This window comes from Eucyclogobius newberryi, unplaced genomic scaffold (assembly GCF_026437365.1).
Source record: "Eucyclogobius newberryi isolate DKJ021-1_F unplaced genomic scaffold, fEucNew1.0.hap1 SCAF_18, whole genome shotgun sequence".
In the NCBI taxonomy this organism is placed as follows: domain Eukaryota; kingdom Metazoa; phylum Chordata; class Actinopteri; order Gobiiformes; family Gobiidae; genus Eucyclogobius; species Eucyclogobius newberryi.
This window is the reverse complement of record NW_027315812.1, coordinates 15,716,625-15,730,807: the sequence shown is the minus strand read 5'-3', so window position 1 is coordinate 15,730,807 and position 14,183 is coordinate 15,716,625. Positions and strand designations below refer to the sequence as shown.

The 14,183-nt window shown below is 42.0% G+C and overlaps 1 protein-coding gene across 2 annotated transcripts in view; it reads right to left on the bottom strand.

The window, feature by feature from the left end:
- The window catches only part of cntnap2a (contactin associated protein 2a), a 315,624-nt gene that overhangs the window by 171,641 nt on the left and 129,800 nt on the right, over positions 1-14,183 (bottom strand). For both annotated transcript variants that reach the window (XM_072450653.1, XM_072450654.1), the window contains exon 3: positions 3,196-3,389. In XM_072450653.1, coding sequence (XP_072306754.1) covers positions 3,196-3,389 — 194 coding nt within the window. The remainder of the gene's footprint in view (positions 1-3,195; positions 3,390-14,183) is intronic.

Here is a 14,183-nt window from a genome sequence, read left to right as displayed (position 1 = left end):
TCTTAAGAGAATGTTGAGGAAAGATCAGCATCATGAAGTCAAATGAACGCACCACACAGGTCAAGGATGGAGTTGTGGAGTTTAAAGTTTAAATCAGGGTGTGGCAAAGGCAAGGCAAGTTTATTTGTAGAGCACATTTCATACACAAGGCAATTCAAAGTGCTTCACACAACAGGAAAAATGCATTAAAATCACAAAGAAATTACAGAAACAGAAATACAGTATAATTAACTAAATAAAAAATAAAAATAAAACAACTAGCCAAATCCAAATTTATCGGACCACATTGGCAGGCATTCCAGACACTCCTTCCCATATTTATTTGACATTGCAGCATGACAGGTGTCTCCAGGATGGACACATCAATTTTAGATTGATCTGTCCCCATATCTGCGCGCTTTCTGCAAACTGCACACTTGATGAGCGTATGTTTCTTTTACGACGACTCTCTCGTCGACGCCTCCCTAGATTTAGCTTTCACTAAACTAATTGTCTCAGACAAAACTCGACCAAAGCTTTAGTGTTAAAATCTGGCTATTGGTCAGTGGGTCGGTGCCCCAGGCTCTTCCAGGGCTTTACAAAAGGCTTAGTGTCCCCGACAACCGAACCAGCGTGTGTTCTGACCCTCTCCCCAGGCACCTGCGATGAGCTGCGCTCGTTTGTTACCAGTAGGACACAATTTTCCCAACTTTTAAATTTCATTTGGCATTTTAATTGCCCACAGCACTTTAAGCATTAATTTGCACTGCTTCAAAAAGCAGTCTTGGAGAGAAAATGGAGACAAATTAATGTGTAGGTTAACTATGTATAATATATAGTGCACTCTTGGTGTTTACATATGAGCTGGTGTGGTTTGCAGCGTTTTTAGTTAATTGTTTTTAAGCATGTTTTACTCGCTTCCTCTGTCCTTATGTCCAGGAGAAAGGGTTACCACTGGAAACAAGCTCCCTTGTAAGGGTTCCCTGCTGAACTAAGGCGGAGGATGTGTCGGGGAGCATGATGGGGCTTGTGATGGGGCTTAAAGTATTTAATCATTGTTAGGTGTTGGTTTTAAGGTTTTGTGTATATACTTGTTTATAAAAAATAGTTATGGTGGTTTTAGAGAGCTTTATGAATTAATGATAATTGTAACTCGCCTATCAATCTTCAGTAGATTTACCAAGTTGTGTGAACAGGATAAAGGGCCCCTGAATACACCATTTTTCTTCTGCTGCTGGAGGAGCACCGTTATCTCCATCTTTTCACAAATCACGCTGCACTTTAAATTGATTGAAAATTAAAAAATGCTCCAAGCGCTAAAGGCCAGCCCACAAGTGGACAGAGAATGTGCACATAGGACAGCTGGACTTCACCTTCAGCAGGACAACGACCCTGAACATAAAGCTATGGAATGGTTTAAAACAAAAAAGCATTCATGTGTTATAATGGCCCAGTCAAAGCCCAGACCTAAATCTAATCGAGAATCTGTGGCACAATCTGAAAACTGCTGTTCACAAACGCTCTCCATCTAATCTGACTGAGCTGTTTTGCAAAGAAAAATTGGCAAAAACGTCAGTCTGTAGGTGAGCAAAGCTGATGGAGACAAACCCCAAAAGACTTTCAGCTGTAATTGCAGCGAAAGGCAGTTCCACAAAGTATTGACGCTTTTGCACACTGCACTTTTAAGCCTTTTATTTTAAAAAACCCACTGGAAATCATGTATGATTTTCCTTTCACTTCAAAATCATGATCCCATTTGTGAAATACTATTGCAAGCCACTGTATGGATAGATTTACACAGGCACAAAAAACAGCCGGGCACAGTTACAGAAAGACCCTTGAGATGAATGGGTTTTGGAGCATTTGCAGAAATCTAAGAGGCAATGAATCAAAGTTAATGGCAGGGGGAAAAGACTACTGAATAAATAATAATTGCAGAGTAATTAGGATGCAGCGCCCAAACACAAAAGCTTAATTCCACTGTAAAAATAATCCATATTTGTCATCACCACCATTCCCCACAGTCCTAAAGAGGAAAATATATACTGTTATTATACTATAGAAACGTGCATTTGTCAACACCGTCAATACAGACTTTAAGCCTTAGAAGTTGAAGAAAATCTAAGTTCCCTGTCTTTGCTGTGAGTGCGTGGGAGGACAGTTGGCTGGGAAACATTTGTGAAGCCTTTGTAGAACTTTTCAATGTTATATAATTGTGTTGCAAACCAAACAGTGCAGAATTAAGATTTTTTTGATATGGTTATTGTAGAACTGACAAAAAATACTCAATAGTTCTCCATTTGAGTTCAAAGTCAATTGCACTGTGACTATACAGAGTTTTCTTTTGTGCTTTAAAATATGGAATAGGCATGCGTTTTCTTTAATAAAATCAAATATGCATCTGACTACTCAGCATAACACTAAAATATTTAAATGTTCATATAAGTAGAGACATAAATATGCAGGGACGTGTCAAAACCATGAGATATTATTGGTGATAAATTGTCTCAAATTACCTATAATAGCCATCCTAAATCTGAAGTGCGTTTGATGATGAAACTGGTAGATTGCTGACATTTTTAACAACTATGGCTCTATTTTAAGAGGACTCAGAACAGCTCATGTGTTATCAAATGCAACCCGCAAATATGTGTAACATGATTTGGGTTTCTGACATAATTTAGTGCTCCTGTTCCTGCAACGCCACAAATTTAAGTCCAAATGCAATACTTGTTTTATTCAGGAGCCTAAATTCATCCAATCTCACAATCAACAATATTATTTTGGTAATTCACTGACACTAGGAATTTGAATCAAAACGCTTATCTTACTATTGTACAGAATTTTTCAACAATTACTTTAGTTATTTAGTTATTAATCGGTCGATGGTTTCTTGGTCGACCAACATTGTTATTAGTCGACTACTTATTTTTGGGAGAATGTTAAAGTCTAGTATACAGCAGAAAGGAGAAGGAATCTACTGAGTTTTCTTGATCTTTGGGAGTGAACTGTTGGTTTTTGCTGCTTTTTTACAGATAAATACACTGTTTATTAGTAGTTTTCTGCATCTTCTGTAATCTTATGGTCAGTTCATGTTGAGTAAAGACACACGGTCAAACACTTAGTAGATTTGAGACCTTTCGCCAGCGCAGAGCATGTCTTTCGTTGATCTACAGCCCTTAAAATTACAATTCCTGAAACATAACGTTGACTTACCCATATGTTTCCATCTTGGTGATAGGGTTTCCAGTTCCTCCCTGTGTCGCTGTAGAGGAGTCGGTACCGCGTCGTCCAATCAGAGCTGCTGTACCTGCCCTGCGTTGCTATGGCGCTCACCTGCTTTCTCGAGCCCAAATCCACCTGTAGCCACTGGTAATGGTCACTGTCGAGAGGTGACCATCCGCCCGCCCCTAGAAACAAAAACACATCTTAAATGATAAAGATCTATACAGTGTGATAGTTTATAAATGATACAACACAAGGCTGGCAAATGAGGACTACACTTTATGGTCTTATTAGTGAGAAATGCACAGCCGGAGTTGTTGCACATAGCCTTTAAGTCCAAGGCAGAGGAGGCAGGGAACAGCGTGGTACCGCCATAATGACATTTTACAAAGGGAATATGTGGTTACAAGGTTAAGGTCCATTCTATTACTAATGGTGAGTGTCCAGCAGAGAGGGGCCCGGATATTTGCCCCAAGACACGAGCTAAAATAGTTCTGCAGGAGCGATATTTTATTAAGAACTGCACAGAGCGATGGAGCCTGTAGCTATAAACTCCACTTCACAATCATCTAATTAAAATGTCACTGCAGACACCAGAAGCATAAGGAATGATGGCATTAGATAGTGGGTGAGTTTAAAATTCTTATGCACCACATCAGAGCAGGAAATTTGGAACATTGAGAAGTCTATTTATGTGTTTAATGAGTTTGAACAATTGAACCATAAGGGGAGTACAACGAAAAGCACATTTTGACAGGGTAAAGAGCGAGAAACTAACAGAAGGAAAAGTTACATGTTATCTCTCTAAGCCCTGACTCAGAACATCCTTGAGGAAAGATCACAAAGATCTATGTCTGAAGATGAAAGCTCCTATTTCAGCATCCCGGACCCGGCCTCATTTGGGTTTATGTTTTTAGTGTTAAAACTGAAACATTATCAAACCCCACCATCACTCAAATAGAATGAACGAATATCAGTCTGAAGGGGAGAAATAACTACACTGAAACTAATACATCCCAGTTGTTTACAAGGAAAATATGTTTTTTGTGGGCGTACTCAAAACTTCAAACACTAACATTAGGGTAGGATGAATAAAATAAATATAAAAGAAACATACAGCATGTACAGTGTTAAGAGATACTCATACTTTGTCATTTTATTTGATCAAAACACAATGATTTGGAAAAAAACTGTAACACTGACTTTGCATTTGTCAATCTTCCAAGAATGGATGTTGTACACACTACAACAAAATATAATTACTACAACAAAATATAATTCCCACACAAAAATGCACAGTGTGCCCTACCAATGATAAACGTCTGTGCTAATCATTCTGTATATCCACCATGGTGTATTTGGCCAGGCTGAGCTGGACACTGACACTCAGGTCAAATCAGCCGCAGGTTAAGTGGCTGTGGTGCCCTCCAGGAGGCCAACTGCTGCAGGGGAAGAGCAGAGAAAACTGCCCAGGGCCTGCTGACCACAACTCACCCCCCAATTATTATTATTAGCCCTGAGCCGATGGCAAGGGACATATTAAAATTGTATCCGGAGGCTAGAAAGACGCAACAAAATCAAGTAGTAAACAAGGACGGAGATGCTCGTGAATGGTATCAAACATTAGAATTCTGTGAGTTCTTTGAGTGAAGATTCCGTGAATTTTTTTTTAAAGACGGCTCAGCAGCGCCACCTCAAAAATCTAAATGGGGCCAATGGGAGCCCGACGCCAAGAAAAGTTGCAGTAAGAATGTGATGCTCACTCCAAAAAATAGTTCATGTGAGGACATGTAAATGATGATATTATGACCCCGCCCTCAGCCATATTGGATCAATCACGCCGTGACAAAAGTGCACCTCGTCATCTCTTACAGTTTTCATTGAAAACACAAAACCCATAAGCAATGAAATGTTAGAAATTTGAAGCCTTTGATACGGCTTGGTGTATGGTCATCGTGAATTTTAAACTATTTGAAAACGTTATTGGAGGTGGTTTTCTTAGGACTGCATCTCTGTCCCAAGTGGAGATACTTGTAAAATGTCCTCCTTCTTTTAATGCACCTTGGACACTATACATGACACAGAAAAAACTCACCCCCAATTAAGAGTTAGATGAATAATACAAAGCCATGGCTGTGGGGTGCAATGAGAGCAGCGCTATCTGTGGGAAACAAAAATCTCCACAGCACACACATCTGTTAAGCAGCTGTAAGCCTCCTCTAAGCTCACTTTGGTTGGGACTATAAACGTGTTTTGAACATCGTACCCTTAATGGTCGATTCAAGGGAGTAAAGTGGGCCAAGTTCTATACAGCAGGAAGTAGATGTGTAGTAGGACGGTAAATGTAACCCAACATTGAGCAACTTCAATGTGCATTATGCGTGGAGTTTGGGTAAAAATAATTATAAACAGTGTTAAAGGTGGACAATGGAACTTTCTGGGGAAGGTTTCACCACTTGTTTGTCTCCATAGAAATGAGTTTAAAGCATTGCACATGTGGACTTTCCCAGACTCTCTCTACCCACTCACTTCCTATGTCACGCTACAGCTGTCCTGTCAAATAACGTCTTAGGTCTTATAAAAAACCCCGAAAATACCCCAAACATATTTACTGTATCTTCATGTTGTCAAGAAGGCACTACATAATCTACAAGGACTTCGCTCACTGTAAGAATGCATGTTTTTCAAGATGTTTGCAATAAAATAAATGCAAGACGGATTCATTTAATATCACACTGTGGATCATTCCAAGCAAAGGTATACCATCTCCACAGATATGAGTACATTTATTGCAGAACCGTTGGATTGTGCACTTTTATTAGTAGTAGTAATAATGATAATATAGTCTAAATATCATATGTTGTTTTGACAATCAACATGGGATGTGTCAAGCCATTGTACTTTTGTATAGGATAAATTGAAAGAGAAATCTACTGCTACTTCAGATTTTATAACTACTTTTCCTTGACTGAAGACACTGACGGCACCGTGTCAAATTAGATCAGAAGCCAGCCATGTTATAACTTGAAAGGGATACAGAGAAAACCACTAAAACAGAGCATGAAATGGCACATTAGCATACCATGTACAGCCGAGATCAGATTCAAAAGACTGGTGACAGGACCAGAGGAGTCATTATCAGGAGAAGTGGGTGGCGGATGGACTCATGTAACAGCCGCTCTTTGATTCTTTGTAATGTTTTTTTTCTTAAAGGACACAAATACAGATAAGAAAAGTGATGGCAGGAGAGCGACTGATCCGAAAATGACAGGGAGACAAGAACAGGAACACAGTGTAGGACCGGTAGATATCGTAAGACAGTACAACTAGACCGTCAAGCGCTGAGAAATGATACTTGATAAAACTGAGAATGTTCAAGATGGATGGTTTTTTTGAAGCCCCGCCTCCTCCGGCTGCCATGACAAAAATCCTATATCTTATCCAATTACAGAGCCATTACACTCTAGCCCCAGCCTTGACAGATAACCAGCGCCGTATCAGTGCAAACGTCAATACCTCAAAAAGCAGCAAAGCCTTTCCCTTGGGGGATAAAACACTATCAAACAGAAAAGGGGAGAAAAGCAGGGGAAGGGAATCTAGCGTTAGGGAGGCGGCAGTGATGAGTAAACCAGAAGGAAACTGAATATAAAGATTAGTGTTTAATGGGCACTGGCAATACACATTTGACTATTTGAAGACGATCACAGAATTATGGTGGAGTATGAAGAGTTGGTGCTGCGGTTGAGTCTGCACAGGCCTGAAAGATGTAATGAGACTGACTAAAGTAAAAAGATGTAAAAGATTTAGGGTCAAGGGAGGTCTGCCACCTGCTGGTCTTCATGGAAATGTTGTTTAATATGGCATTTATTATGGCATTAAACATATCTACTAAACAGTTATTCAATTAGATCGTTTTTATTGCTACAAATCTTGCATTCTTACTGTAAGCAGCTCTCCATGGATCAAAGGTCTCATTTATAAAGCGTGTGTACAAGAATGTTACTTATGAAGCTTTCCATGTTAGTTTGTGATCTATAAAAAGACAGAAATGAGCAGAAATCTGGCTTTCAGAGATGAGGAAGAGTTAGATCTGTGCTGAGAGATGAGGAAAGAGACGTTTTGTCTTTTGTTCACACGTATACTTTTAGTAAGAATTCCAACTAAAGTTTTATAAATAAGACCCCTACCCTGTAGCTTGGCCTGGTGTTGTCCTTTGCTTGTCTCCATGGAGATAGTAATGTTTTAGGCCATATTGTGGAACATCTCAAGCAAAGTGACCGTTAAATTCCACATAAGTCAATGTCACAAAATAAAAACTAAATTAATCTTGGAAATTAAATCAAAATCAAATCACCAAAGAGTCTATGCACTTTCCAGTTGAAAACACAACTTTTACCACATGTAAATAACAGTACTTTGCCCAGTTCAAATAATTGGTTCATTTGTCAGAATTGATGTCAAGTTGAAAGCTATAATGTATTCAAATGAGTTGATATTTAAAGTATAAGTTTTAGTGTCTGTAAATGTTTAAGTTTACCAATACCAAATTTTAAAAGAATGAAAAATAGGTACCATGGCAGGGTGCTTGAAGGCGTTGCCCTCAGATGTGCAGAAACTGAAAAATCCAGTGGTGATAGATGAGGTGAGAAGAAAAAGTTGTTTAATGAGTGCGTTGTGGAGGAGAAGGTATGCTGATGTGAGAGTGGGACAGGAGAGCAGCAGAGATGGAGTTATGGTAAAAGTGAGATCGATGATCGCACAGATTCAGGGCTGAAAGGAAAGTGGAGAAGGAGGGGCAGAGTGAATTCGTTCACCATGGCGACCAGGGTCCATCAAGTGTGGGGAGACTGCAGGTGGGCCCAAATGATACACAGCAGAAAGGGAAGATTGGAAAAGTTATGGGTGATACTGAGGTCTATAATAAAGACCAAAAAACCCAGAAAGAGCAATTTGACCTTTTCTCAAACAGTGTGACAGGCAGTTATTGTAGAGTTTGTAACGTCTACGGAGACAACGTGCAGCAGCGTGCATTTGCCAAATTATAGTAATGGTAAAATGACAAAAAAATGAACATTAATAAGGAAGGGATAGTGCAATGTTGAAATGGCCTGGCCTTTAGTAACTTTGGTTAGTGCAAGAAGCCAATAGCGGCTCAAGTGGCATTATAGTCATTATTTTAACTGAAAGGTCGTGGTTTGACAATTACATGACACTACATCGTTTCAGCCAATTAAATATGCACTATGTCACTTTTCTGGTGGAGGCTCCAACACTGACTTGTCTCTAAAGAAGATGTAATTTTTTTGCCAGTAATGATTGGCATTAAGACAATTTGACCTGTATCTTGACCTGATGGCGACACGTGTTTGTCTCCATGGAGATTGATAAGTTTCATGCCATATTGTGAAACATTCATAGAGAAAAGAAAGTGGTCGACCCGGCTCCAGAGAAGTTAAATACTGCACCTTTAAACAAGTAATCATCTTCAACTCAATGCTAAAAATACTTCTTTTAAATATTTACAACAAAATCTGAATTGTCCATAACTTGTCCACTTTTACCACTAGGACAAACAAGACAAACGTTCTACCTTGCTTTTGTTGGTCAGTCTAACGTATTACTTATAACAAGTGATTTGAGTTACATGTAAAAGAATATACAGCAAAATAAGTTTCTGTCAACTGGACAAAGTTTTTAGAGTGAATCTGTTGCACCCCTCATTTAAGCAGCTTCTTCAGTTCTTTCTTGAACCTCCCTGGACAACTAAGGAATTACAGACAAGGAATGGAATATCTACACTGCCTTGTATTGATCAATAGCTAGCATTAAAAGACAGTGAACACCAAAGTATCACAACTGAAAAGCTGGATCAGTGCACAGAGACTTTTAACACAAAGGGATAATGTCTAGTCCTAATGTTACCATATGGCAGAAGCTGTGTAATCCCATGTATCGAAAAGCAGAACATTCATCTGTAGGAGGATAATGACATCCTTTTCATGAAACCTAGTGCATCTTTGACCTTTGTCCGTGCAGGCTTACATGCTCTAATTGGCTAACAAACATACATTGCAGATTGTACAGTGCCATAAGGGCCCATTCAAAGCACTAACAGATGGTACGGATTTAATATCTTTACCATTTCTGCCGATTCCAAATGAGCCAGGCTTGTTGCAATAAAGAATAAAAGTGTCAGTTAAAGTTTTATGCCATTTAAAGCGAGCTGATGTGTGATGTCAGAGGAGTTAAAAGAAAGCAAAGTGAAAAGGCGGCATGTTCAGGTTAGGGGGTCGGAACACAGGACAGATGGGAATAAAGATAGACTCATAGATTAAAGAGCACATAGACGACTATAGTTCAAAAGATCAGAGAAGTGATGGCAGGCAGTAGCGCTTGGCAAAAAATCAAGGCGAAAGAAAGCTATTAGCCAAAGAGTGGTTAGTGTTAGGGGTCATAGAACAAGGGACCTTCAAACACAAGTAAAAGCAGCCATTGTGAGATGAGCATACGCTGTCATGGACCAAAGGAAGAACAGATGAGAGGTGAAGGGGAGGATGAGGGCTTTGACAAGGGTCAAGCCGAGATATCAGGAATAGCAGGTGAAATCTGATGGGAGAGAATGCAGGTTAAAGAATGCATAGGTTAGATAAACTTTAAGGTGATTTCAAAATTTCAAGAAAGTTAATTTTGTTCAAATAGAATAGGCTTTCATGAAAGTCAACGCGCTGTTTGGGAGAATTCTTATTAGGCCAAGCTGAAGTACTGCAGAGTGACCACTATCTAGGGCTTATCCAGGTCATGGTACAGATCCTTTACTAATATTGAACTAAAACAGCGTAATAGAAATGGGACCTTTGACTTCCTGTTCAAAACTGCAGAACTGATGGGGGGATTTCACAATAACAAGCCATAACAAGCAGCGGATTTTTTTTTTTTTGTGTGGCTGTGTCTTTTTAGAACCCTACATGTGTTACTCTTAGTCTTTTTGTTCTTCTTTAACACTGCAGCATAGTGCAGTGATGTGAGCTGGGATAGGGGGAAGGTGAAAACAGGAATCTTCTGAGCCCTTAAGCCTTGAATTCAGGCCAATTCTGGATTCCTCCAACATGTATGAATCAATACAACCCAACTTTGAGCATGCTGATTAGTAAGCACCATTATAATAAGGCTAAAGGCTCATTCAAGTTGATTTTGCATAATATGCCCAGTTGAAGCTGGCTGTATAAAGTGTGGAGAGAACACAAAAGCTGCGAGGGGAGAGGTAAGGTGTCGGCTGCTGAATAGATAGAGGGGAAGGAGAAGAGGAGGAGAGAGAGCCGGGGGGACTGCCACTGGTCTCAGTGGCTCTCCGGGCTGTCACACACGCAGATGTTCAGGGAGAAGACGGCAGCGGCGGGAGGACAGGGCACGAGTGGAGAGCAGGGAAGGTCAAAAGAAATACCTCGAGGAAAACGAGAGATGCAAGAAATAGAAAAAGAAAAAGAGAGATGTGTAAAAGGAACAGGTGGAAATGAGGTGCCGTATGTTGTGTGCTCAAACTCTAATGCATACTGCAGTGAAAGAAATTATTTAAAGGAACACTTTGTGGTTGAGGGTTTGTCACCTGCTTCTCTTCATTGAAATGTGATTACTTTGCCTAACATGTTTGGCAATAAAAACACCTGCAAACTGAAGATAACTGCAAGCTACAAAAGTTCAATTCCATACTGAGTACATTACAGGCAAAGCAATAAGAGAGGAACTTTAAAATGTCCTCTGCCATTTCTGTTTTCATAACAAATATATTTAGTTAGAAAGGAAAGAAAGGAAATGTCTATAATGTATTTGACTAAATCCTTGTAAATAATGCAATAGTCTTAAGTTTCTGTTTTGATTCTAATCACCAGAGTGTGACTAATAAATCAAAAAGAAGTATGCCAGGGCACTTAGCCATTAATTTAGGTTTGTCATTTTTTACATTAGTTTGAACACTATTTTAAAAAATCACACATTTATAAACATCTCAGTCAAAGTAAGTCAAGGAAGTCTTGAACTGAAAACGTGGCCATGAGCAGTAGTGACTCACAATTTGTCAATGAATGAATATATAATTATCTGCTGAAGCCCCATTAGACAGATCTACTAGACCTTATAAGAAGAAATGTCTGTTACATTGCTGCTGTACTTTTTAATGTTGTTTAGACAGTTGCAGTCCTCATCTTGAAAGTTTAATCTGAAATCTAGTCCAAGTGTAACTCACTACAAAATACAGACAAGTAGAAGCCAAGGTTCAAGTCAAATAGAGTAGTTCCTTAAAGAGGGGGTATCAGGGATCATCAGACCTTCAGCTATACTGGGGCACATGCCTATACAGGTGCATTACTTCAGACATTTTAGAAGTCTGAAGTAATGCACCTCTATAATGTAGGCGCCGGGTCTTGAGCACAAATCAGACCTCTCCTGTAATCTGGTAGCTTTTAGATGATATAATCAACAGTAATAGGATTTTACTTTTACTAGTTTATCATTAATAATAATAATAATAACTTTTATTTATATAGCGCTTTTCAGAGACCCAAAGACGCTGAACATATATAAAAAAAGGGGGGGGGGGTATTTACAGACAGGGGGGACAACACGTACAATACACATTAATATACAGATAAAATGAACAAGACAGAAGAAGTAGAGAGAAAAAGATGGGGATGTAACAGGGGGTAGAAGAGTAGGCAATGGGGTAGAGGAGGCTAGGGGTAGGGGAGGTCATAGGCTTGGGTGAAGAGGTATGTTTTTAGGCGGGATTTGAATGTTGTGAGTGAGGGAGAGTGGCGGACAGGTTGGGGGAGGGAGTTTCAGAGTCGGGGTGCTGTTCGGGAGAATGCTCTGTCGCCAAAAGTTTTGAGTCGGGATGTTGGTGCAGTCAGGGTGAGAGAGGAGGAGGATCGGAGAGCTCGGGAGGGGCGGTGGGGGATGAGGAGGTCAGACAGGTAGGGGGGGCAAGGTGGTGAAGAGCTTTGAAGGTGAGGAGGAGTATTTTAAAGTTTATGCGCTGCTTGATGGGGAGCCAATGGAGAGAGCGGAGAACGGGAGTGATGTGATCACGGGACCGGGTGTGGGTGAGGAGGCGGGCAGCGGAGTTTTGGACCATTTGGAGTCTATGGAGGGAATGGGAGGAGATGCCAGTGAGGAGGGAGTTGCAGTAGTCGAGGCGGGAGGAGATGAAGGCATGGATGAGGGATTCAGCAGCGGGGAGGGTGAGGCAGTGTCGGATTTTGGCGATGCGGCGGAGGTGGAAGTATGAGGTCTTGACGATGTGGCTGACATGGGGAGTGAAGGAGAGGGTGGGGTCCATGATGACACCGAGATTGCGTACCAGGGTAGAGGGGGTGATGGTCGAGGTGTCGATGCTGAGTGAAAAGGGACCAGTTTTATTGAGAGTGGATTTGGTGCCAATGAGGAGGAGCTCTGTTTTGTCACTGTTCAGTTTGAGGAAGTTGAGAGTGAGCCATGATTTTATTGTAGAGATGCAGGTTTCGATGTGGCTGAGGGGAGGGTTTTGGGTGGATTTGGTGGTGAGGTATATCTGGGTGTCGTCAGCGTAGCAGTGAAAGTCCAGGTTGAGTTGGCGGAGGATGTAACCAAGGGGGAAGATGTAGCAGATGAAGAGGAGGGGGCCGAGGACTGGGCCCTGGGGGACCCCCTGCGTTACTGGGGAGAGGGGGGATGAGTGACCGGAGAGGGAAATGAACTCTTGCCTGTTGGTGAGGTAGGATGTGAGCCAGTCAAGTGCAGAGCCCTCAACACCCAGTTGGCGCAGCCTTTGTAGGAGGATGGAATGGTTTATAGTGTCAAAGGCTGCGCTGAGGTCTAGTAGTAACAGGATGTTGAGGGCCCCGGAGTCTGCAGAGGTGAGGAGATCGTTGAGTACTTTGACCAGGGCTGTTTCAGTGCTGTGAAGTGGGCGGAAGCCAGATTGGAGGGGTTCATAGAGGTTGTTTGACTGGAGGTGGGTGTGAAGTTGGGCGGCGATGATGCGTTCCAGCGTTTTTGAGAGGAACGGCAGGTTGGAGATGGGGCGGTAGTTGGAGAGGTTGGCGGAGTCTAGGGTGGGTTTTTTGAGGATGGAGTTAATGGAGACGGCAGTCATGGAGCTGTTGATTTTGGAAATTTTGTCATTGAAGGCAAGGAGGAAAGAGTTGCAGAGGTCAGGGGAGGAGGGTGGAGTGATGTCCGGTGGCTGGAGCAGCTTGTTGACGGTGGAGAACAGGGTGCGAGGGCTCCGGTGGGAGCTGTTGATGAGGGTGGAGAGGTGGGCAGATTTGGCGGCTTGGAGAGCGTCACGGTAGGAGGAGATGTGTAATTTGAAAGCTTCGGCGTGGACGGTGAGGCGGGTTCTTTTGAGGAGTCGTTCGAGTTGGCGGCCAGTCTGCTTCATGGTGCGGAGTTCAGGGGTGTACCAGGGGGCGGGGTTGATGTATGAGACGGAGGAGGTTTTCCAGGGGGCTAGGGAGTCAAGGGAGTCGGAGAGGGTGGTGTTGAGCATGACAGCATAGTCGTCGGGGGAAGAGGGGGGGGAGTCAGGGGGGAAAGCAGAGGATATGAGCTGGGAGAGCGTGAGGGGGTTGACTGACTTGATATTGCGGTAGGTGATGGTGCGTTTTTTGGGGTTGTGGGGCGAGGGTAGGGGGGTGGAAAAAAGGATGCAGAGATGATCAGAGAGAGGGAAGGGGAGGGGGTGGGGCTTAGATATGGGTAGGAGAGAGGAACAGACTAAGTCCAGAGTGTGGCCTTTGGTATGGGTGGGGAAGTCAATGTGTTGGGTGAGATGGAAGCAGTCCAGGAGAGAGAGGAAGTCGGATGTCAGTGGGGCGTTGGGGCAGTCAATGTGGATGTTGAAGTCACCAGTGAGTAGGAGGCGGGCAGAGAGAGAGGATGCGATGGTGAGGAGTTCAGACAATTCAGTGAGGAAAGAGGGGTGGGGCTTTGGGGGACGATAGATC